Raw genomic sequence first — 26,238 nt, 5'->3', positions numbered from 1 at the left:
TAGTGAGTGAAGCTAGGTGAAAGTCCTGGTGAGTGAAGCCAGGCAGAAGGAAACCCTAGTGAGTGAAGCTAGGAGAAAGTCCTGGTAAGTGAAGCCAGGCAGATGAGAAGACCTAGTCAATGAAGCTAGGCAGAAGGGAAGTCCTGGTGAGTGAAGCCAGACACGGGGAAATCCAGATGGGTCAAGGTTGACAAGACATCTGGTGAAAATCCAAGTAGGTCAAAGGGATTGACCGGATACTTGGCAAGAGGAGAAAAGTCCAAGTGGGTCAAAGGGATTGACCAGACACTTGGTGAGAGAGTCCTAGCTGGTCAAGGGTGACCGGATGCTAAGTTTTATGTACCAACAAGTCATGGTTGACTGGATGTTGGTTTAGGGGGCTTTGGACTTGCTTTTGGGCAAAAACCAAGATCTGGATTGATCAGTCGATTGATCCAGCAGATTTGGATCAATCAGCCAATCGATTGGATCATGCCCAATCGATCAGCTGATCGATCGGGTGAGTCCCCACGAACAGAATCCCTTTGGATCGATCCGTGGATCGATCCAGAGGTCCCAATTGATCAGTGGATCGATTGGGAGCTGCTGTTTGTGCGCGATAAGCCCTGGATCGATCAGCCGATCGATCCAGGCTATTCCAGAGAGCACAGAGGCACTCTAGATCGATCGGTTGATCGATCCAAAGTCTCCTCGATCGATTGGGAGCAATCCAATCGATCGGGATCTGACCGTTGGCATCGTATTTAGCTGCAGGTGAGCGGTTCCTTCAGCAGAGCTTACACGATTCATCTCCGATCTTCACCAGAGACTCCACATCTCTCTCTCAAGTTCAGATCGCCAGTTCTTGAAGATTCTTGGAGGTTCTTCCAAGTCAAGAGGCGGATCAAAAGCAAGAAGAGAAGTTAGGGTTAGGGTTTATTGTAAGCTTTTGCGTGTATTTCATATCCTTTCCTTTCTTCTTGTATTGAGAGGTTTTAAAGGCTTCTCCGCCTTTGGTAGTTACCGTAGAGGAGTGTGTTTCATAGTGGAGGGTGCGTGAGTGTGTGGATCCTTGGATTAGTCACCTCTTGTGAGGTGGATACCAAGTAAAATCTATTTGTTAGCGTTGTATTTTGTTTCTTGTACATTTCCGCTGCACATCTTTGAAGAAACAAGCAATGCCAACCACGAAGCACACGACGAGCTATTCACCCCCCCCCCCCCCCCTCTAGCTATATTTTGGTCCCAACACAATCAACTTAACCACTTCTTCAGTTAAGTATTATTTAACACAGAAAGAAGAAACCTGGTTATGGCATAGAAGAATGTCACACACAAATTTCATAAACATAAACAAATTAAATGGATTAGTTAGAGGCTTACCAAAATTACCTAACGTAGACTCAACCATATGTAATGCTTATCAACAAAGTAAACAGACAAAATCTACTCACAAAGCAACTAATCAATCACAAACCAACTCAATATTAGAACTTCTACACCTAGACCTGTTTGACTCCCATGGAGTCAAATCAATAAATGGAAGTCTATACTGTCTAGTCATAATAGATGACTACTCCAGGTTCACATGGGTCAAATTCTTAAAAAATAAAGATGAAACTTTTGAAATATTTACAAATTTCTGTAAACAAGTTGAAAATGAAAAAGACACTAAAATTAAAAGAATTAGAAGTGACAACGGGGGAGAATTTAAAAATCACAACTTTAATAAATTTTGCCTTGAGAATGGATATCATCACGAATTTTCATGTCCTAAAACTCCCCAATAAAATGAAATTGTAGAAAGAAAAAATAGAACTCTACTTGAAGCATCTAGGACAATGCTAAATAAATACAACCTACCCAAATATTTTTGGGCAGAAGCTGTCAGTACAGCCTGCTACGTGCAAAATAGAATAACACTAAATAAAATACATAATAAAACCTTCTTCGAGCTTTATTATAATAAAAAACCTAATATAAAATATTTTAAAGTATTTGGATGCCCAGCCTTCATCCTAAACGCAAGAGAACACTTAGGAAAATTCACCTCTAAAGTAGAAAATGGAATCTTTGTAGGCTACTCCTTAAACAGTAGAGGTTACAGAGTCTATAATAAAGTTACCTTAATAATTGAAGAAACTACTAATATAAAATTTGAAGAATCCAAACAAAACGTAGAACAAACCCAACTTCAACCAATTGAATTTGTTCAAGAAAATACCAATTCTGAAGGAACCAATCAATCTCTAAATCATGAAGAGGAAGAAGAACCTCAAGAGAATCAACCTCCTAGAACTATTAGAGTCAACCCAAATCACCCAACTAGACAAATAATTGGTGATCTAGACCTAAGGGTTCAAACTATGTCATCCTTTAGAAACCTAAGTCAAATCTCATTAATTTCAAAATTTGAACCTAAAACAGTGGTTGAATCATTACTTGACCTAGACTAGATAATTGCTATGCAAGAAGAACTAGCTCAATTTGAAAGAAATGAAATTTGAGATTTAGTGACACCACCCAAAGATAAAAAGATAATAGAAACAAAATGGGTATTTAGAAATAAATTAAGTGAAACTGGGGAAATCACAAGAAATAAAGCTAGACTAGTCGCAAAAGGGTTCAGTCAAGTAGAGGGACTTGACTACAATGAAACTTATGCCCCAGTGGTTAGACTAGAGTCCATTAGAATGCTACTTAGTTATACAGCCCACAAAGGATTTAGACTCTACCAAATAGACGTTAAGTCAGCCTTCCTAAATGGACTAATAAAAGAAGAAGTCTATGTAGGACAACCATCTGGATTTGAAAATTTAGAACACCCTGATTATGTCTTTAAACTGAAAAAGCCTTTATATGGACTTAAACAAGCTCCTAGGGCATGGTATGAAAGACTTACGTCGTACCTAATTTCTAAAGGGTTCAACCAAGGTCAAATTGACCCAACCTTATTTGTTAAGTCAATACAAAAAGATATTTTCATAGCCCAAATCTACGTAGAAGATATAATTTTTGGGTCAACAAATTCAGAATTCTTAGATGAATTTACAAGCCTAATGGAACACGAGTTTGAAATGAGTCTAGTAAGTAAATTAACCTATTTTTTAGGATTACAAATCAAACAAATGAATGAGGGAAATTATATTTATCAACAAAAATATACTAAGGAGTTACTTAAGAGATTTGGAATGGAAAATACTAAAGAGATAAAAACACCCATGGCAGTGAACACAATCTTAGATAATGACCCCAATGGAAAACCAGTTGATTTAAAATACTATAGGAGTGTCATACGTAGTCTACTATACTTAACTGCAAGTCGACCAGATATTTTTTTTGCAGTTAGTATGTGTGCTAGATACTAAACCTATGCTAAAGAATCTCATTTGACTCAAGTCAAAAGAATCTTTAGATACCTTAAAGGAACAACAAATGTAGGAATCTAGTATCCTAGAACCAATAATTTTGAACTCATAGGATATTCTGACTCAGATTATGTCAGATGCAAATTAGACCGCAAAAGCACAAGTGGTGGATGTCAACTACTGGGTCCATCGATTGTCAGCTGGTTTAGTAGAAAGCAATACTATGTTGCTTTATCCACAACTGAGTCAGAATATATAGCTATAGGAGAGTGCGTTGCACAACTATTATGGATGATGCACACCCTAAAAGATTTTAACTTAAACCTTACAAATGTAAAAGTCTTAATTGATAATATTAGTTCAATTAACCTAACAAAAAATCCAGTGCATCACTCCAGAACTAAACACATTGAAATTAAGCATCACTTTATCAAGGATCATGTTACTAAAGGTGACATTGAACTCAAATACATTTAGTCCAAGTCAAATTTAGCTGGCATATTCACAAAACCACTCCCTGAAAGTGAATTTAGCAATCTATGTAGAAAATTAGGGATGTGTTTAATAGCCTAGGATTTTCAAAATTTAAACTTTTTTTTCAAAAATGGTTATTTTCAAATCCTAAGGCAAAATACTTTTATGTTTTCAAAATTTCCTATTTTTAGAATTTCAAAAAGGTTTTAGCCTTAGTCTAGGTCAATCCCTTAGAAATCATGTTCCCCTAGAACTAGTACTTGAGCATCTCACCAACACCCTAGGTCTACCTTGCTTGTGATTGAAAAACATAAAAAGGGGTGAGATACATAGGCAGATTGTCTGGACTTAAGATGCTTTTTTCAGTGCATCGACATAAGTCCGGACGTTAAATACCAAACAGATATTAATCAAATTAAGTCATTCAGTATAGTCAAACACTAACTGATACTTAGACTTAACTTGACTAACCAAGTGAAAGCTACTATCCTCTGAATAGTTAGTAAGTAACTAACTGGTTAGAAGATTTTGTATATCAGGTTCAGGGGGAGGATTAAATCAACTTATTTTCATACTTAGTACCAAAACTATTTTCTCCGCTTTAAAAGTAATGTCTTTTATTAAAAAAATTTTAAATCTAATCTTTGGAAATCTAATTTGATAAAATCTATTTTTTTAGCTTTTATAAAACTAAGCTTTTAAATTGGATTTTATAAACTAAGGTTTTGAAAATAGAAACTTTTGCAAACTCAGATTTGAAAAATAAATTTTAATTAGTTTTGAAAAGTAAATTTTTCAAACTTAATTTTGAAATTTTGGTTTTGAAAACTTATGTTTGAAAAGTGTTTCAAAGTTGAAACTAATTTTGAAAATTTAAAACTTGATCTTGAAATTTGGAACTTATACACTTATGTTTTGAAAGTTTGAAATTTTAAAACTTAGTTAACTTTAAACTTATACTTGAAAAATTAACTGTTATATTGCAAAAATTATTTTTTGAAAATTAATCGGCAAACTTAATACTAAGTTATGTTACTAAATTAGCTATCTTTCAAAACTTAGTCATTTTACAAAAGTTAAAGCGAAATTGACTATGTTTTAAAATTTAAACTCCCCCAAGTCAACTTGACCTTATTTCGTGCAATGTTTACATTGCCTGTATTCCTCTATTTACATTTTTTTATCTAGTTCATGTTTGATGAATGCCAAAGGGGGAGGGATAGGTGATTAAGTTAGTGCAACAAAATATCAAATTTAAAATCTAACTTAAAAACCCTATAAATGCTTGTTTTTAACTTGCATATTTTTTCACTAACTTAATCAGGTTATCATTCCATCAAAAAGGGGGAGATTGTTGGTGCGGTTAGCACTATCGGTCTAACTCAGGTTTTGATGAATGACAAATTAGGTTAAGTTAGGTATGTTGTTGTCTAACACTCTGATCGAGTGTGCAGGCGAAGTCCAGACAAGTCGACGGGCTGACCGGATGTCTGGCACGAAGTCCAGCTAGGTCGACGGGCCAACCGGATAGCTGGCACGAAGTCCAAATGGATTGAAGGGCTGACCAGACATTTGGCACGAAGTCCAACTAGGTCAACGGGCTGACCGGATAGCTGGCACGAAGTCCAGACGGGTCGAAGGGCTGATCGGACGTCTGGCAGGTAAGTAAAGGTAAGTCATTGGAAGAGAGTGACTATGAGGGCGCGTTCCCGAGAAGGGAACTTAGGCGCCGATCCGACTTAGAACCATTTTGAAACTCTAAGTCGAGATCGTGACTAGATTCCGGTCTCGGAAAGATGGAATCTAATTCATACTCTTTATGATTCAAACTATAAACTGTGCTAACAATTTGTTTTACAGGATATACATTGCCTCGGACTAACCTTGTCTTGCAGGAGAAGGAGTCTCTGGAGAAAGGTGGTACGGGCGCCCGGAGGGGATCCGGGCACCCGGAAGGGATCTGGGCGCCCGGAGGCAAGTTCTATCCAGTTTGCGGCGTCGACACGTGGAGCTCACTGGTTGGGCCTGGTACGTCACACCAGGGCGCCCGAAAGGGATCCAGGGCGCCCTGAGCCTCCTATATAAGGAGGGTCAAAGGCAGAGCTCATAACACAACTCAGAACTGACAATCTGCTTCCTTGTGCTCCTGCGACGCTGTGATCTCCGACAAGCTTTCCTTTTCTGTTCTAATTCTTTTTATTGTCGGTAATGTTTTTTATTAGCAATCTTGTACTTAATTTGTAATCTATATTCGAATTGATAGTGAATTGTCCAACGAAAGCACTCGATGAGTGGGGGCCTTTGAGTAGAAGTCGACACAGGCTCCGAACCAAGTAAAAAGAACCTGTGTTAGCCTTGTTTCTTTTTCCTTATATTTTCCGTTGCGCTTAACTCTTTTTGACATTTTTTTTATTATCGATATTCACCCCCCCTATCGATTCTTCACAGTCCAACAAGCGCGAGTTATAAGTGAGCTTGCTCTCACGACCAACAACTTTCTCGGTCGGTATCTCCTACTCTCGCCTCAATGTGAAGCCACGAGGTATACTTTCGTGCTCAACAGATCTGCAGTCATACTTCTATTGCCAATATGAGATGCAAACAGGCGAGTCTGTATGAACCACGACTTCCCACCCCTTATGGTAAGAAAAAGGTGTGGTAAGTAAATTATCCTTTCTAAATTATCTTTTCTAGCAAATTCTCTTGGGGGCATGCGTCTATGGAACATGATAATAGGAGAGACAAGGAAATACAGACCCACAACCTAATAGGCAGATAATGCAGAGAACATTGTTTATTTAAAAAGAGGGGAAGAACATTTTTTAAGGGTTCACATTGTTACAAGATCAAGATTCCTAGTCCCTCTTCACTAGATGTGTCTGTGCTTGAGCCAGTTCTTCCTTGATACGTTGGATGCTGCTTTGTAGATGGGCAATGGTTTCATCCTTTATCCGGTTTTCCTCTTGCAGGAGGTCTACAGTGCCCTCGTGTTTCAGCTTCAGGTAGGTAATGAAATGGGTCTGACTCCTCAAGTCTGCATGAGCCTTATGCTTTAGAGCTGCCTCAGCTCGAGTCCTGGATTTAGCCGCCAGCCAGAGCTCTTCCATTTCCCGACGGAGAGAGGATTGAAGGTCCCTACTCCGCATCATTTCAAGCAGAGCCTCATCTCTGTGAGTTAGCAACTGGGTCAAATGAGTGAGTTGATGGCGCAGAGAAGATACCTCATCTGATTCCATAAATAAAGGGGAAGGTAGCCTGAAGAAAGTGAAGGCAGCAGTATACGCGACCCCTCTTTTAAAGGAGGGGAATGTGAAGAGTGAACTTTGGAACATGTGAAGATGTTTGGGAAATAGTGGGGCATTTATGGGAAAATAGCAGGATCGAGGATTGCAGAGTGGGCGCGCATGCAATAAAGACTCACCTAGGAAGGGTGATAAATTCTGAGTGGAATATCGGAAAAAGGGCCAGCAGCCAAAGAGACACAAAGGCCAGGTCAGGTAAGAACGGGATTTGGGTCTAGTCAGTCGGACTGGAGCCTCCTTCAACTAGACTTGAGAGGGAGGATTGTGATATGGTGCATGATAGTGGGGTCGGATAACTGACGTAGTCTGAAGTCAAGCCCATGGAGCGGTCAAAAGTCAAGCCCATGAGACGATCAAAAGTCAGGCCCATGTGGCGGTTAGAAGTCAAGCATACGTAATGGTCAGAGGTCCATCCTACGTGGCGGTCAAAAGTCTGGCCTACGTGGTGGTCAAAGGGCCAGATTACAGGACGGTCTATGTTGGGCCTAAGTGGAGTTCAGGGGTTACACCTAAATGTCAAGTAGGAACATGGAAGGTAAGACATACAGGTCAGAACGTACAGGTCGGGATATACGAGCTTAGACGTACAGGTTGGGATAAGCGGCCTAGGACTTGCAGGTCAGGACTCACAGGATAGGGCAGGCAAAACAAGAGACACAGACTAAGGCTTACAGGGTTGGATAGACAGACTAACGCTTACAGGTCAGGATTTACAGGATGAGATACGCAAAACAGAAGATACGGACTAATATGTACAGGTCAGGATACGCAGATTAAGGCTTACAGGTCAGGATTTATAGGACGAGACATGCAGAACAGAAGATACGGACCAATACGTACATGTCAGGATACGCGGACTGAGGCTTACAGGGCAGGACTTACGGGATAAAACTGGTAGAACAGGATACACGGACCAAGACGTACAGGTCAGGTTACGCGGACTTAGACTTACAGGTCAGGACTTACGGGATAAGACTTGTAGAACAGGATACACGGACCATGACGTACAGGTCAGGTTACGCGGACTAAGGCTTGCAGAATAAAATACGGTGCAGGGCTCTGCATACAGGGCGAGACTTAAGGAGCGACAAGCAAAGGCCTCGTTGGGCAAAACAGTAAGCACAGGTCTGGATTTACCAGGATTGACCAAATGGCAAATGTAGGACTGGATGTACAGATCAGGATTTACGGGGCGACAAACACAAGCCAGGGAATGCAGGTCTGTGCCCACATGTCAACATTGGCATGTACAAGGACCCAGGTCAGGGTTAACAAATCGGGGAGGGCACATACTATACGACAATCAAGTCAGAGAATCATAACAACCTGTCATAGAATAATCACCGCCTATCAGGGAATATGCTAACGGTCTGGGGCTCATTGCCCGCTGATCCATTCCCAGACCTATGGGAGATGCCACGTGTCATTCACCGTCAGACAAATCCTGACACCCGACACTCCCTGACACTCGTCAGATTCCAGAAGTACCCACTGTCATATAAAAAGTGAGGCTTTTTCCCTTACGCATGTACGCACACTTATCTTTTCACATTCGTCTTTACTTTTGGTCCTTTCACTGTGCTTCTGGGGAAAAAGTACCTGACTTGAGCATCGGAGGGCCTGACCCGGAGACTTTTTCCCTAGTTCTTGGTCTCTAACGTGAGGGCGGCTTGTCTGAGTGTGTGCAGAACCCTCGCCTCATCATCCCAGTCATCACCCCCGTCATCCGTCTGTGGGAACACTTCCAGCAGGTGCCAGATCAACCAGGCGTCTCCATGACTTTTCGTCAACCTCGAGGACAACGCAGCAAGCCTCCGTCCGACTTAACTTCCGGACGGGATCATACTAAATCTGATTATTTTTTTTCCTTTTGGGAATAAAATGATAATAGATATCAGCAGTTCGTTCCTCCTGAAGCTGCTGTCATGATGGTGAGGAATCAAGTCGAGGAGAACAATTTCATGCTGGGCTGGTTTCCTTAATGGCAATATTATTCATTAGGGAAATTAAATTGCTAATTAACAATGGTTTATGAAGTCTGCAGGCAATAATTTATGATTATTAGTGGATATAATTGTGTTTATCCAAGCATGCGTTATGCAGTACTGTGACATGCATACTGTATACTCTTTATCTCAGAATGCTGCCTTAAGTTGTGGGTTTAATTTGACTGTGTGTGGAATTGATTTGCAATTGTTAAATTAGCTGTTTGGGTTGGTTCAAAAAGACTCGATCGATATGCTTAGTCGGTCCAAAAAGAGGTTTGCGACTCAGCCTCCTCGCCAGTTGGATCTGTTTCTACCCGAAGAACACTTCCAAAGAGCAATGAAAAATAGTCATTCTAGCAACCTTTGTTCAAATTCGCGGCTACAAGAGCTCTCTTCATTCCTTCTTCTTTCTTTCCCACGTTTTAAAAACCTTATTTCTTTCCAAAGTGGATGGAAAGGAAAAGTATGGTGAAAAAACTAATTTCACTATACAAAATAAGAACAAATTATTTTTAGCATTTTCTCTGCCGTCTCCTTTTGTATCTTCCTTGCTAAAATAAGATTTTTTAAAAAAATCTCTTTTCTCTTTTTTCCTTGTCACACTCGGAGAAATTATTGAATTTGAAAAATAATTATGCTGGAATGTGACAGGACTAACTTAAACGATTATTTTCAGATATAAAATTAGAAGGCGGCATGAAACAACAGGTGACGGTTGTTTTAGATTGTCCGCCAATGTTGAATTCACACAAATGTTTAATGAACTAAGGCATGAAAACGTATGCAAGCCTTTGATAGAAGAAAGAATTTGACTGATATTGTTCTGCTTTTTAATTTCCAGCACAGACAACTCAAAAGACGCAGCCGCATTTCAAATGCAATGGCATAAATAATGCAGCAAAATTCTCAAAGTTAGCCTTTCCTGCCATTTTATTCAAAGGGATTGAAAAATCCATATATTCTGGAAGAATGGACTAATCAAGCTTAGAAATAAACATTTCTCAGTTTGATACATAAAATAGAATGATCATTACTTTATTTGGTGCTATAAAAAAAATAATTTTTATTCAACTCCTCTAATCTGCAAAAATTGTTGACTTCTAGCAAAAACTAATGTTTGCTACATCTAACGTGTTGGAACTCATTTGGTTCAGTCTATACATTCTACATATTCAACTTTATTTATCTATTTGAGAGTCAAATTAAACCCACAACTTACGGCAGCATTCTGAGATCCTTTTTCAATGGGTTGCTTAGCTAGCCTAAACGGATCTTCCTTGGCCCCTAACGGGCTCAAGCGGTGCGTGTTAACTGGCCGACAACGGAGGGTGAAATGACGATATTTCCCCGAAACCTGTCACGGAAATGTGCACCAAACCTGCTATTTAACCATCAACCCTGTTCTCTAGATTCTGTTGATTATCTTAGCTTATTTGTCGACTTAGTGAATAAAGAGACTGCTACCATAGTCTCTTTATTCACTAAGTCGACAAATAAGCTAATCAACAGAATCGTAAACAATATTGTGTTTGCCTGCCAAATTATTAAAAAAAAAAAAAACATCTGCTGTGATTATGCATTTAAGCAGAACAAACTGGAAATACTAGAAAACAAAGGATGACGACACCCTCCAGAAAACGACGACCAATGAGTGACAACTATAAATAACTCCATGGAACTTGTGAAATAGTCGACTCGGGTGAGAGATGCATCCAAGATTACCGCAGCATGGATGAGCACAGCGATTATGTCAGGCTGCTGACACCACAAACAAATTAGTCAGAAATATAAATAATTAGTATAACCATCTTAACCAAATGTTTTCCTACCATTTTTGGGCGAATTTGCAGGTCTAGATCCTAACCTTCTTGTACTAAAAAATTGAAGGGGAGGCTGCCATGGCCCTCCACTCCTCCCCTGGCAAGCCCTATATATGTTTCAGTTCGCTATGCATTCACTGTGCCGCCTACCGGGGTTGAATAAGGAGAGAGGCTGCAGCTAAATTTCTATGGCGGCTGAGCTACGTCCGGCCGGTGTCCCAAAGGCCGCGCCAAGAGGAAGCCATCGCCGACGCTGACATCCCTACAATTGACCTCGCCTCTCCCGACGTAGTTGCCCAGGTCGCCTCTTTCTATCTAAAAGAAACAATTATCAGCAGAGGCTTCTCTATTCGATGAATAGGTGGTGAATCATGGAGTAGAGGTGGAGCTGATATGGGAGATGATGGCGTGGCTTTGGAGTTCTTCCGGTTGCCGACGGAGGAGAAGATGAAGCATTACTCCGAGGACCCTATGAAGAATTAGATGTGGCTGTAGACGAGCTTCAACATAAAGAAGGAGACAGTGCGGAATTGGTTCTTCGCAGGGTCGTCGAAGTAATGCTTGGCCTTCTCCTCTGCCAGCAGCCGGAAGAACTCCAAAACCACCTCCATCATCTTCCGTATCAGCTCCACCTCTACTCCATGATTCACCACCTATTAATCAGCGAATAGAGAAGCCTCTGATGATAAGTGTTTCTTTTATATAGATAGATAGAGGAAGAGGGAGAACCTGGAAGAAGCCGTGGGAAGAGCAGGCGTGGGCAACTTGGGCTACAACGTCGAAGGAGGTGAGATCAATTGTAGGGATGTTAGCATTGGTGATTACTTCTTCTAGGCACGGCCTTTGGGATTCCGGCCGGACGTAGCTGCTGGGGAGGGAGGCGTGGTCTGTGACGTTGGAGTAGACGTTGGAGGGTGACACTTGCTGATGTTGTGTTGACATGCAGGCTTAGTCGTCCGGATAAGATGAAAAAGGAGCTCTACTCAATTTGAACCTGTGGGAGGCGCGATCGAGCCATGTTAAATGACATTTTTGACATCATCTGTTTGAAGCTAGAGTAAAGACGAAGATGGTGGGCACAAGACAGACCCACATAGTGAGGAGTCGGAAGAGCAGAGGAAGCCTCCTCTTTCAACGGTTCTAGAGGCAACAAGATGCCCATTCCATGGGACAACTCACACACCTCATCAGTCATCACCACCATGGTAGATGAGGCACTCGAGCGTAGTCGGGCCATGCTCGTCAAGGATAAGGCAGAGGCACAAGTAAAGGCGGCACTAGCTATATAGCACTCAGTGCAGAGTTTGAAAGGAGCTGCTTCCGCTTCTCAAGTTAAGAGAGGGCCAACAAGCCCCTCCTATTACTGGAAGAAAGGATGTCGATCTACTTTCGGCTACCTTAGATCAACAAATACAATGATACTATAGATCATAAAGAGTACTTGTGTCATTTTGAAAATGTGACCCTTCTCCATGAGTACTCCAACAATGGTTCAACACCTTGCAACCCAACTCCATTAAGTCGTTTAATGACTTCGCAATGGTATTTATGCACTACTTCTCTTGCTCAAAGAGGTACCCGTCTACTCCTTTGAGTTTTCAATCTGAAACAATAAATCATAGGAACCTTTGTCCGAGTGCATCCAGCGGTTCACTTAGGCCGTGTTAGAAATTCCCTCAGTCGTCCCAGAGATCAAGGTCGGAGCCAGGCTTTAGGCTACTTAGGCTATAGCCTGGGGGCCCAGCCAAAGTTGTGTCAATTTTAAACCTCGATTGCATTGATTTTTTTCATTCTCAAATAGAGCAAAGGGTCTTTAGCCTAGGGAACCTTTTGAGGACATTTATAGCCCAGGTGGACTACAAATCTTGGCTCCGCCAGTGCCAAAGATACTCATAGAAAATTTGCTCAGCTGGCCAACTACTGAACGGCAAGAACATCAATAGCAAGGAGGTCCCCCAACCACGAGAAGGAGGGGAGAGGTTAGGCTGGCAACAACCAACCTACTCAGGGGTTCATCAATATGATCTCAAGTGGGGCTACATTGCAACTCCAACCAAGCCAAAAAGAGATATAGCTACATGGAGTTTATCGCAGTCGAAGAAACATCAGTAAATGAGGGGCCAGTCCTTGATTTTGATCAACAAAATTGAGAGGGGGTGGCCATCCACCACAATGATGCTTGGGCCATCCATGCCACTATAATCAATTTGATGTAGCCTGAGTTTTCATTGATACTGGAAGTTCTGTTAATGTCCTTTTCTTGATAGCCTTGGAGTAGATAGAGATCAAGGCAAAGGACTCCCCGCTTGTGATGACCCTGCTCTTTGAGTTTTCAATATTTGTTTAATTACATTAATGCTATTTTATCATGATCCATACTTAATCTTTATTCAACCAAAATTGATTCTATTTGATCCTGCCCGAAAGTCGATGAGACGGAAAGCTAGGGATGTGACGCTACCGCTGACCGCATGTGGACTACGATCCACCCTGCAAAACAGATGATGTCAATGCTGAGCCAGGGAAAGGGTCTCTAACGTTGGTCCTCCGACGCTCAAGTCAGTCACTGGCGATGATGCAGAAGACGGAGCAACAAGAATAAGCACTGTAGAGCAAACAGTGAATATTGCGTACCTCCGTCGATGTTTGAACCCCCCCCTTTATAAAGAGCTTCTGTAACGGGTATGCACGCTTCCCAAGCAGATACGCTTCTCGAAGTTTTCCCTGAAAAAACTTGTCAGTAAAGTGTCCCTGACACAATACCTTAACAAGCCAAGCATATCTCTGATGCGACAGTAGAAGCTTCTTTCGTATGATCTTTCTATCAACCTTGCTGGGTGTCAACGATACTCACTCCCAAAAGGATATCGAGAGAATAGTGGGTCCGCTGCTAGGACAAGCGGGTTAGCCGTTCGGCCAAAACATTGTTGTTCCTGCATCCTATCTGCTCGGCTGGAACTCCGTCGTGACTATCGTGCATACGATCGGTCGGCACTCTGTTGTGCCTGCTAAGTCTTGTTACCAGGCCGAGCGGGGTAACCGTTCGGCCAAGATTCCACCTATAATCTTCTCCTCCGTTCGGCGTCAATCAATAAACTCGAGCTATTTGACATACCTCCCCGAGTCAAAGGTGGGATCGGACTGGGGCCTTCTCCTCTTGATCGGGGGATGATCGCCCGATCGACCAATGCGCATAACCTCTGTTTGGCCTTATGATACCTAAGTGTTGACCGTCTTGACTTTGACCTCCATCGTGGCAACTGACCCATGCAGGATGGGCCCCTCCTTATTACCGCATCACATGTCTCCCCCTCAAGTCTAGTCGAAGGAGGCTGCAAGTTCGACTAACTGGACAAATTGTCAATGACGTTTTTCACCCGATCGGCTTACGACACTCCTTGGCTTATGATCGAACTAACATGGACCAACGGTCAGCTAGGTGATCGTTCTTTGCCGATCGGCCTGTTGAATATTGTCGTTTAGCCATATATCTACTCCCTTAAGCTGACCGGCACAACAAACATTCATACTTGGAAATCTTTTCTTGGGCTTCTTTGGGTGAGCACAGTCTGAGCTTACGTCACCCATATTTCTAGGAAATCGTGCAAATCTTTGCGCATTACGGTTGAGCGCGCTCCCATGCCTTTTAATTGCCTTCATTAAATGTCAGCCCATGATGAGGCGCCACATGTCCCCCCTGCTGCCTCCGCACGTTGGACGTGATAGGGGAATATTCTCTAGCGATGTGATGTTGACGATTTGAATTCGACAGCCAGATCTATGTCTAGGTCTTCGTGACCCTCGATCGGACGACCCCGATCGACCGGTCCTGGAGTTTATAAACCCATCACATCTTCTTTTTCCTCTTCACTTCTCCGCCTTTGAGCTTTTCGGCGTCATTCCGTCTCTGTGTTCCAACGATATTCTTCCTTTCCTGCTCCTCCGGTGACCTTCCAGTAAGCTTCCTTCCCGTCACATATCGCCTTCTTCCTTTGCACTCCGTCTTCGAGTTTTTCGGTGATATTCTTCCAACAGGCTTCCTTCCAATCACATCTTTTCGCTACCTTTATTTTTTACAATGGCGAGTTCCTCACAGCCTCCCGTCAGTGTCCCTAGGCCTTGGTACACCTCTACTGAGTCCAGGTTTGACGTCGACGATACTGAGAGCTTGACTGCCGCCTATGAATTTCCTTCTGATTATCAAGTTTTTCTTCCTTCTCCTTCCGATCGTCCAAACACTTTGTCGCCCGACTGTCTTCGTTTCTTTAGGGATCAATTTACCGTCGGTCTGCGGTTTCCCATTCACCCCTTCTTTCCTTCCGTTTGTAAATATTTTCGCATCTTCCTTCATCAAGTAGTATCGAACTCCATTCGACTGTTGTGTAGGGTAGTAGTTCTGTTCCGCCTGCACGGCATTTCTCTTACTCCCCAACTTTTTCATTACTTTTATTATCCTAAGTTGTCCGAGCCGGAGACTTTTCTTTTCCAAGCCCGAGTGGGCTTAGTTTTATTCGATAAAATGCCGACCTCCAATAAACATTGGAGGGAGCACTTCTTTTTTGTACACCTTCCCGAGCGACCAGACTTCCCAACTGACTGGCAGCTCGAAATGGCAAGTCAACCTCCACTGAAAAAATACAAGACTCGATCGGACTACCTCAATGCAGCTTCAATGTTTGTCGGTCAGAAATATGACATCTACAAGTTGCTGCTGGAGGGTGTCCTTTACATTTTCAGCTTGAGTCTGATCCGCACTCGGTTTCCTTCCAGCTTAGGTATGCAACTTCTTCACTCCTTCCTTTGATTCTAACTGATTTCTCTCCCTCTTTTGCAACTGAAGTTATGTTACATGCGCGTCTAGCCGGAAAGGCTAAGCTTACGGATGTTGTGATCAATGCGGCAATCGTGGATGAGTTGGAGAGCCGCGGTCTGCAGCTGATCGGCTATCAACAAGACCCGTAAGGCGAGAGCGAAACGACTCCAGCCTTGGTGAGCAGAGGGGCAGACAGTTTGACACCTAGCGGTGGAGCGGTTGATAAATCACAATCTCCCTCCGAACAGCTTCCGGTTATTCGGGTTGAGAGGGAGTCAGGCTTGGTCTCCTCTGGAGAGCCACTAATAAGGCGTAAGAGGCGTCGGGCGGAGACTTCTTCACACTCCGCTTCCTCGGTGGTGCGGAGTCCTATCAGAACTAGCCCGCGCCCTTCCATCGAACGGGTTGAAACTTTGACCCCAGTTCCAGTTCAAGAGACTGCGACCCCTACATCGTCTGATCAAACGCCATCGTTATTCGGTCTACCGTAGGGAACTCTTTGCACGCCGCTAGTTGCCTTCATGACACTGCCATCGAAGGCTCAAAAGTCTGGCATCCATTCGATGTCATCTTCTCGGTCGTCCGGCAAAGCAACCTCGGCCCAGTCATCCCTGAGCGGCCAACGTCACATAACCGCGGTGCACCATCTTCCGACTGAGGAATGGAGTGAGTCGACTGGCGCTGAGTCCCGAGTCCTGGAGCACCAGATAACCATTCAAGGGATGCTCGCACATATATGAGTTGACTGTGGGTCAAATACTCTCATGGCGTGAGACATCAGTGAAAGTCTTGATACTCTCATTGTGGGTCAGATTTTGTTTATCGTTTTCCAAGAATCAGGAAAGGAACGAATAACTACCTGAACTTGTTGTTCATCGATCAATACATGACCAGCAGTCTTAAGCTCTCAAATCATGTTACTCATCTCCCTGAGATGTTGGGCCATGGTAACATTCGAGCATTTTTTACAGCCATCAAACTTGATTGTTAACTGACAGAGCTTACTCAGACTTACTCCACTGTACTTCTCTGTAAGGGCTGCCCAGATAGCATGAGCTGTGATAATGGCTCATACTCAAATACTAGATCATCCACCATTGAACTAATCAATATTCTCCTAGCAATAGAGTCCTTTCTTTTCCATATCTTATAGGCATCAAGGTCACGTCTGTGCTGCGTTGTAGAACCATCAGCCGGTTCTTCCATGAATTGATTTATAGCCTCTAGAACTTCTTGTTCCTCGAGAACGTATTGTATCTTGAGATGCCAGATTTTGTAGTTATTCCCATAATTTTTCTCCTTTATTAAGTTCAGCTATGATGTTTTTAGTTGTCATAATCTACAATAAATAAATACATTATTTATTATTTCAGTGTAATTCATATGCATGCAATTGATTATTTATTCACTGTAAATTAGAATTGGTTTATAAAATCAAGTGATAACTATGTTTCCACTTATCATTTGTATGATCCAATCTAATCAACATTGATCAATTAAATTACACACATCCCATCAAATGAATTAATCATTTTTCATATGAACTAATCGTATGGTTATATGAACTAATCATAATTAAAATGAACTAATCATTTTCACATGAACTAATCATGGGCAAGTTAGTTAACACATAACATAACTCTGTTTATACATAACGAGAAAAATTATTACATGACTCAAAAACTAAATGGGCTAATACTGTTCGTGCATAACGACAGTAAATAGAAAACTAGTAACATAGATAAGCTAGCACCACTCCCACTAGTTGGAGTGATATCTGCCTAAGATGTTCCGACAGTGAATAAACCAAAGCCCATCTTCTGTAGGTTTCTTGGATGGAAAACTCTTCTCGCTTGAGTTTCTAGAACAACCAATCGAGTCGACCAATAAGTCAACTGACTCCGTGATCCAGGTCATATTCCAGCTTCTTGATCTTCTCCCAAAGCTCATGTTGTTGTTCATAGAGACCAGTTATCGTGTATATTGTTCGTGGTATCTGGAATTTAAAGTAATGATATCAGTACAAAACCGAGAAACCAGTAATAAAACCGGTCTTATTCAATTCCCATATATACATAGAACAAATATATACATAATACATAAGCAAATAAGAAAAACAAATTTTCTTTATTTGGGGAGTCTCATATGACTGACACATTTGATCTGATGATCAGCTCCTATATTTGGTTTATTTTCTAATCAAAACTAATCTAATTGGACAAGAATGTTTTTATCTATGTTTGTTCTGGTTTATATCTAACCCATTTTAAGTCAATTTTAGACTTATTGATCAAACTTAGGTCCGTTTGATCAATTCAATGTCCATTGAATTAAGTCTGATCCATTAGAACAAATCTAATCTTTTTTATCAAATCTAACATTATAGAACTAATTTGGTCATATTTGATCAGTTCAACTTATGTAATCAAAATCACCTCAACTAATTCAATAATAAAATAATCTAATTAAACTAACAAATGATTTGAACCAGATCTAGGTATTATTGAATCAACTAATCTATTTAAATCAAATATTAATTTAAACCAAACCTAAATTTGATTGGACAAGTTGATCTAGTTCAATTTTCAATTTAATTGAACCATAAATTAATTCAGCATGCATTTATTAATTAATAATACTATAAATGCATTTAATTAAACACTAATCAAATCATTTTCGGTAAAAATAAACTGTTAAAAAAATCATTTTTTTTATTAATAAGATGAAAACGTTTCGATTTTTTTTTAATTTGATTTTATAAAATCAAACATTTTCTCAATTCCTGTTTGACGGATGAAGAGTAACAATTGCTGTTCATATTCCTGCGATCGATTTTTACTAGTATTTAAATACGGTCGTCGGCACTCCTCTACAGTGACTCTATACCACCGAGGACTACATGATTTCCATATAGGCGGTGGAAAACATGACTTCGGAATGCCGATTCTTGCAGAGATCGCGGAAATCACAACGTCACGATTTCTTAGTTTCGCGTAGTGAAATTCATGCTTTCAAAAACTATTCATTTTGATATCAATGTCGTATTTGATAGCATGAAACAAACACAAAATCTAAACTTGTAATTGACTCACAGTGATCTTCCGAGGAGAAATCAAAGAAGCCACAGGCGAAGATGCCACTACTGTCGGAAGGGTGATCACGGATGAAACCGAAAAGCCCTTTAAGTTTCACGAGTCAAATCCCTCTCAACAGATGTTTCCTTTGCCCACCGTCGCTCCACTGTGCACACACTGATCACCGTCGCACCCTTGTCTTTTGATTGTTCTTGGACACCAATTTATATAGGAAGCGAGCATTGGTTATAAACTGATACTTTGATGGCACTCAATGAGGGAAGATGAAGGTGAAAAGACACTCCTCTTCATCTTTCTAACGTTGCAACTGATGCAACGACCAACACGGTCGGCACGTTGCCGCCCGCTCAGCCATCTTTGGTGACCAGGTGACTTCCTATCTTTGATCATCTTGACTTAAATCTCCACGTCGATTGTTGTACCGCCTTTGACTCATACTTAGTAAGCTCCCTTTTCTGCCGCATCAGCAATATTATTCATTAGGAAAATTAAGCTGCTAATGAATAATGGTTTATGAAGTCTGCAGGCAATAATTTATGATTATTCGTGCATATAATTGTGTTTATCCAAGCATGCATTATGCAATACTGTGGCATGCCCACTGTATTATACTCTTTAACTCAGAATGCTGCCTTAAGTTGTAGGTTTAATTTAACTGTGTGTGGATTTGTTCTGCAATTGTTAAATTAGCTGTTTGGGTTGGTTCAAAAAGACTCGATCAATATGCTTAGTCGGTCCAAAAAGAGGTTTGTGACTTAGCCTCCTCGGGCAATTGGATCTGGTTCTACCCGAAGAACACTTGCAAAGAGCAATGAAAAATAGTCATTCTAGCAACCTTCGTTCAAATTCGCCGCTACAAGAGATCTCTTCATTCCTTCTTTCTTTCCCACGTTTTAAAAACCTTATTTCTTTCCAAAGTGGATGGAAAGGAAAAGTATGGTGAAAAAACTGATTTCACTATACAAAATAAGAACAAATTATTTTTTTTTTCATTTTCTCTGCAGTCTCCTTTTGTATCTTCCTTGCTAAAATAAGATTTTTTTTAAAAAAAAAATCTATGTTCTTGTTTTTTCCTTGTCACACTCGTGGAAATTACTGAATTTGAAAAATAATTATGCTGGAATGTGATAGCACTAACTTGAACCATTATTTTTAAATATAAAATTAGAAGACGGTATGAAACAACCGGTGACGGTTGTATTAGGTTGTCGGCCAATGTTGAATTCACACACATGTTTAATGAATTACGGCATGAAAACGTATGCAAGCGTTTGATAGAACAAGAATTTGACTGGTATTGTTCCTGCTTTTTAATTTTCAGCACAGAATTCAAAGGTACAGCCGCATTTTCAACAGTAATGGCGTAAATAATGCAGAAAAATTCTCAAAGTTAGCCTTTCCTGCCATTTTATTCAAAGGGATTGAAAAATTCATATATTCTGGAAGAATGGACTAATCAAGCTTAGAAATAAACATTTCTCATTTTGATATATAAAATAGAATGATTATTACTTTATTTGGTGCTGGGAAAAAAAAATTATTCAACTCCTCTAATCTGCACAAATTGTTGACTTCTAGCAAAGACTAATGTTTGCTACATCTAACGTGTTGGAACTCATTTGGTTCAGTCTATACATTCTACATATTCAACTTTATTTATCTATTTGACAGTCAAATTAAACCCACAACTTACGGCAGCATTCTGAGATCCTTTTTCAATGGGTTGCTTAGCTAGCCTCAACGGATCTTCCTTGGCCCCTAACTGGCTCAAGCGGTGCATGTTAACTAGCCCGACAACGGAGATGAGCACCAAACCTGCTATTTAACCAACCCTGTTCTCTAGATTCTGTTGATTAGCTTATTTGTCGACTTAGTGATCTCTTTATTCACTAAGTCGACAAATAAGCTAATCAACTGAATCGTGAACAATATTGGGTTTGCCTGCCAAATTATATATAAAAAAAAACATCCCTGTGATTATGCATTTATGCAGAACAAACTGGAGATACTAGAAAACAAAGGATGACGATACACTCCAGAAAACAACTATAAATAACTCCATGGAACTTGTGAAATAGTCGACTCGGGTGAGATGCATCCAAGATTACCGCAGCATGGATGAGCACAGCGATTATGTCAGGCTGCTGACACCACAAACAAATTAGTCAGAAATATAAATAATTAATATAACCATCTTAACCAAATGTTTTCGTACCATTTTTGGGCGAATTTGCAGGTCTATATCCTACCCGTCTGGTACTAAAAAATTAAGGGGAGGCTGTAATGGCCCTCCACTCCTCCCCTGGCAAGCCCTATATATGTTTCAGTTCGCTATGCATTCACTGTGCCGCCAACCGGGGTTGAATAAGGAGAGGGGCTCCAGCTAAATTACCATGGCAGCTGCGCTCCTCTCCAATGTCACAGACCACGCCTCCCTCCCCAGCAGCTACGTCCGGCCGGAGTCCCAAAGGCCGTGCCTAGAAGAAGTAATCACCAATGCTAACATCCCTACAATTGACCTCACCTCCTTCGACGTTGTAGCCCAAGTTGCCCACGCCTGCTCTTCCAACGGCTTCTTCCAGGTTCTCCCTCTTCCTCTATCTATCTGTATAAAAGAAATACTTATCATCAGAGCCTTCTCTATTCACTGATTAATAGGTGGTGAATCATGGAGTAGAGGTGGAGTTGATACGGGAGATGATGGAGGTGGCTTTGGAGTTCTTCCGGCTGCCGGCGGAGGAGAAGGCGAAGCATTACTCCGATGACCCTGCAAAGAAGATGCGGCTGTCGACGAGCTTCAACATAAAGAAGGAGACAGTGCGAAATTGGCGAGATTACCTCCGCCTTCATTGTTATCCACTTGAGGAGTTTGTGCCCGCTTGGCCTTCCAATCCGCCTTTGTTCAAGTAAGCTTCATTGACTACTATTTAGTAGCAATCATAGTTTGCAAAATCACAATCCGGATCGTAGAATCGTACGATCCTACTATCCGGAAATCCAAAATCGATCTAGGATCGTGCAAAATCGCTCTTTGCAGTAGGATCGCAACAGGATTGGTAGGATTGGAACAGAATCGGTAGGATCGGAACAGGATCAGAGCATAATCGGAGCAAGATCGGTGGAAGCTTTAAGAGGTCATAACTTTTGACTTGGATTGAACCACAGGACCTATAATATATCAAATCAAAACTCATTCAGAGATCTTTAATAAATTTCAAAATTTATTCTTAACCACGCTATTTCATACCCAAAAAATATCATTTAAATCCTTTTCGGATGTCTAGATGATTTTATCTTTTTTTATTATCTTTTTTTCATCTTATTAGAGTTTTAAATTATGGGTAATGCTAAATGGCCAGAATCTGGCCAGCTAAAATCAATACATGCAAGTGTACACATGGGTATTTTGGTAATATCATCTGTGTACATTAATTACATGCATGTACATGCATGCATTCTAATTGGAGCATACAAAATTCTAGCTGGCCAGATTCTGGCCAACAAGAATTACCGTTAAATTATTTAAACATATGTTTAATTATTTTTGAGTTAGTTTTTTATCAATAATATTTTGTCATTTCTTTTCCCCAAAATAATGAGTTTTTTTATGCCTATTGTCTAGTATTGTGTGGCATCAACCAGTGTTTAAAAGATTATTTCCGACGTTCATATTTGAATCAAATGATTCAATAGCTTCTGTTATATACGTTAGGTGCTTTGTTAGCTTTTAAATTAAATTATCTTATAAACCAAAGAAATATTTTTGACATTGAATGTATTATTATTATTGTGTTAATAGAAATTTAATATTCTTTCATTTTATGATATGAAAATATAAATATTATTACTATGCGAGAATGATAGTTGAATTACAAGTTAATTTAAATTTGTACACGTAGTAATATAATTTGAGGTGTTGAGTGTAAATGATTGCATATATATACAAAATTAGTTATTTATTTATATGTAAATAAGTTTTTTAGATATTTTTTCTAATTATTAATCATGTATGATAAGATTGTAAGGGTTTTTGGTAGGATCGTACGATTCTACGATCCGATCCTGATCCTAAATCGATTCTGCATAGAATCGCGATTCTACAAACTATGGCTGCAATTGATTATTTCCACCTTAATTAGCCCAGAGTTTGAGAGGCGCTCGACAAACTGCAAAAACTAGCTGAAAATAAAATAAAATAATTATCTGATCATATTCTTATTTGTCACAGAATCTTATGAGATTGATAACCATTTGCTGCTTCCTTCATATTCCTTATTGCACTGCCAATTAACGGTGACCATCGTGCACTTCGGTGCTCTGTTGATTTGCGTTATCTTTTGACAGCAATGATATAGCAAAATATTAGCTATCTTTCATGAGCATTGACTCTTGTTTGTAGTCATCTAAAGCCTTGCTGGTGAACTTACATCATATATATATATATATATATATATATATATATATATATATATATATATATATTTGAATTGACGTTGCAGGGAAGTGGTGAGCACTTACTGTAGTGAAGTCCGCCAACTGGGGATGAGGCTCCTCCGAGCAATATCTTTGAGCCTGGAGCTGGAGGAGGATTACTTGGTGAAGGTGCTGGGGGAACAAGAGCAGCACATGGCGATCAACCACTACCCCAAGTGCCCAGAACCGGAGCTGACTTATGGCTTGCAAGCCCACACAGATCCTAATGCCCTTACCATCCTTCTCCCGGACCCAACTGTGGCTGGCTTGCAAGTTCTCAAGGATGGCCAATGGATCGCTGTCAATCCCCAACCTAATGCATTGGTCATCAACATTGGAGACCAACTGCAGGTAATCTCTCCTATATTTAACAAATCGATTCTCACCTGTCCATCAACAGGATAAATTATACAATATATACAGCAAGGAATCAAACAAGGTACTAATTAACTCATTAAACAAGTAAAAGATGTCATTTTGTGCACTTATTTTGTGGCCAAATTGCAACTAGCCTGTTGACATATTGTTTTTTCCTAGAGTATCGTTCTAATCTAGTCAGCAAACATGACTTTTCTTCTCTAACTCAGCTTGGTCATCACTTGAGCAGTATTTTCTATTGGATCTGTGTTTAGTTTTAAATAAATTACATGGCTAGAAATGACTTGCCTCCTGCTATTGTAAACTTAGCTAAAAATTAAGAGGCTCCTTATTTTTATTATCATCAAAAGAATAATATTTTAAAAACATATTAAAAGGACATTCCATTCTATTTTTCATCTCAAAAATATTATTATTTCAGAATCATTATAGCACTTATGACCATAGCTACTACAACTTATAGTAGAATTACTCTAACTTGATCAAAATTATTATACACAGACTAATATTATATCAAAACACTCTTTTACTTATTAAAATCATTCCAACTTAATCAAAATCACTATAGCAGCTATGATCATAGTTGCTATAACTATAACAATCGTGGTCATATTTATTACAATGTAGAGCAATTTGACTAAAATTGCTTATAAGGTTGCAACTACAAGTGTGGTAGTTATAGTCATAGTTGATACGACAATGCTAAAATAAGAATATTTTTAGAGATGAAAAATATAATAAGGCTTCCTTTTAATATTTTTTTTTAAATTTGAGCATGATAATTAAAATGATAGGCCTTTTTAAATTTTGTCCTATATTCTTTGCTATCACCTAAGTAGACATTATGGCTATTAGTTGTGAGTTGAAGAGGTCAGAGGTAGTCGTCGTCAATTGCTCTCTTCCTGTATTAAAGTCTTAAAGGAATTAAGAATATAGTTGTCCTTTCCCTTTCATTTTAGCCGTCAACATAGACAAAACATAGAAATCTGAGTGACCGATAGACTAGGGAGCTCATTGTCAAGAGAGATGTCAACAATCCTTTGGAGAGAATTTTCTTCTAAAGAATTTTCTTCACTCTTTGTGACCTCATGTTTATCCAAACTGGACTAGTGCAGGCATTGAGCAATGGGAGATACAAGAGCGTACAGCATCGAGCTGTAGTTAACAAGGATAAGAGTAGGACATCAGTGGCGTCTTTCCTGTGCCCTTGCAACAACGCAATAATCAGCCCACCGGAGAAGCTGATCACGGATGGATCTCCAGCCATGTACCGGAGCTACACCTACGATGAGTATTACAAGAAATTCTGGAGCAAGAACTTGGATGATGTGCATTGTTTGGAGCTCTTTAAAAGCTAATTATCTAACAATGTAAAAGTATCAATGCCCCTACTGATTTTCATTGCAATGGTGGGATAGTGCCGCGCCAACTTAAGTCTTAACTAAGTATTTTTGTTCTAGAATAAAAATGCAAGCCCCACAGTTGCACGCACGCGCTTGATTATGATAAAAATGTAATGAAGTTCTCAACCATAGTCTATGTGAAAGGATGTGTCGTTGTACCATTTGATCTACATTATCGATACTAAATAGTTGCAAGAAACACATTGGATGAGCCCCCAAGACGTAGAGTAGACGATGAACGCATGATATTTCTGCAGCAAGGATTGAATCTCGCACGAACTCACGACCTAGAATTCACCCAACTATGTGCCTCCTACCTGAATTTACCTCCCTCCATACTCGTCGGGTCAACTCTAGGGGGGGGGGGGGGGCTGAGGTGGCGGATCCATCTTTTTTTAAGAAACACATTAGATGGTAGTATTGGTGCAAGATGCACCAGAATCAAACCTGAATTTTGATATTGTCAAAGGTTCAAAGTTAAGTCTTATTTTGATCTGATAATTGACTAAGTGTGCGGAATGTTGACTCAACTGGGAAAGTCCTAGTCGTGACTAGGCAAAAAAGTCTTAACAGATCGTGAAAGTCAGGCAAGAAAGTCCAGATGGATCGAGGACCTGACACCTGGCAGTTGGACTTGATAGGTTTAGAGGACCTGATATCAAGAGGAAGCATTGGGGAGTCGATCAATTAATGATGCGAAGATCAAATCTTGACAAAGAAGGAAGGGCGAGCGTTCAATCAACTAATAGGGAGATCGACTTACCGAATTGATTAGTCGACCGAACATAGCTTATAAAAGGACAGCTTGAGGTCCGAGCAGAATAACTTTACTAATCCACCCTCTGCGCGTGTGCTATTGCTACTCAACTATGCTTCAACTTTGTGTGCAAACTACAACTCCGAAAAGTCTTCGACGATCTACCTCTTCTATTCTTTTATTGTTATATTTATATTTTAGTTTGCATCATTGTTATTATAAGAAGATAGTAATGTGTTACTATCGTTCTTCCTATTTGTGCGAATTACCTCTTTTCCGAAGGTTTTGGAAATAGAAATTTTAGTGAATTACCCAACGATGCGATAAAGGATCACGGGTCTTGAAGTAGGAGTCGAAATAAACTCCGAACTAAGTAAATAATTGTCTC

General features: G+C 40.2%; 2 protein-coding genes and 1 long non-coding RNA gene across 3 annotated transcripts in view; 1 reads left to right on the top strand and 2 right to left on the bottom strand.

The window, feature by feature from the left end:
- Nucleotides 1–11,021: 11,021 nt before the first annotated feature.
- LOC121990288 (flavanone 3-dioxygenase 2-like) lies at nt 11,022–12,328 on the bottom strand. Its single transcript, XM_042544452.1, has 2 exons — nt 11,661–12,328; nt 11,022–11,584 (listed from the first exon to the last, which is right to left on the bottom strand). Exons 1-2 carry the CDS (start codon nt 11,871–11,873, stop codon nt 11,411–11,413), a joined length of 387 nt encoding a protein of 128 aa, XP_042400386.1. The 5' UTR covers nt 11,874–12,328; the 3' UTR covers nt 11,022–11,410.
- Nucleotides 12,329–20,376: 8,048 nt separating this feature from the next.
- LOC121992709 overlaps nt 20,377–26,238 on the bottom strand; it is a 32,344-nt gene continuing 26,482 nt past the window's right edge. Inside the window, exons 2-6 of the long non-coding RNA XR_006114986.1 lie at nt 23,358–23,698; nt 21,678–22,007; nt 21,532–21,606; nt 21,055–21,444; nt 20,377–20,980 (exon numbers count right to left, since the gene is read on the bottom strand). This is a non-coding gene — a long non-coding RNA (uncharacterized LOC121992709). The remainder of the gene's footprint in view (nt 20,981–21,054; nt 21,445–21,531; nt 21,607–21,677; nt 22,008–23,357; nt 23,699–26,238) is intronic.
- LOC121992708 (flavanone 3-dioxygenase 2-like) lies at nt 21,233–25,263 on the top strand. Its single transcript, XM_042547237.1, has 4 exons — nt 21,233–21,421; nt 21,498–21,745; nt 23,339–23,663; nt 24,806–25,263. Exons 1-4 carry the CDS (start codon nt 21,233–21,235, stop codon nt 25,046–25,048), a joined length of 1,005 nt encoding a protein of 334 aa, XP_042403171.1. The 3' UTR covers nt 25,049–25,263.

The sequence above is a fragment of the Zingiber officinale genome, chromosome 6B, assembly GCF_018446385.1.
Source record: "Zingiber officinale cultivar Zhangliang chromosome 6B, Zo_v1.1, whole genome shotgun sequence".
NCBI classification, from domain to species: domain Eukaryota; kingdom Viridiplantae; phylum Streptophyta; class Magnoliopsida; order Zingiberales; family Zingiberaceae; genus Zingiber; species Zingiber officinale.
This window is presented reverse-complemented; position numbering and strand designations above follow the sequence as displayed.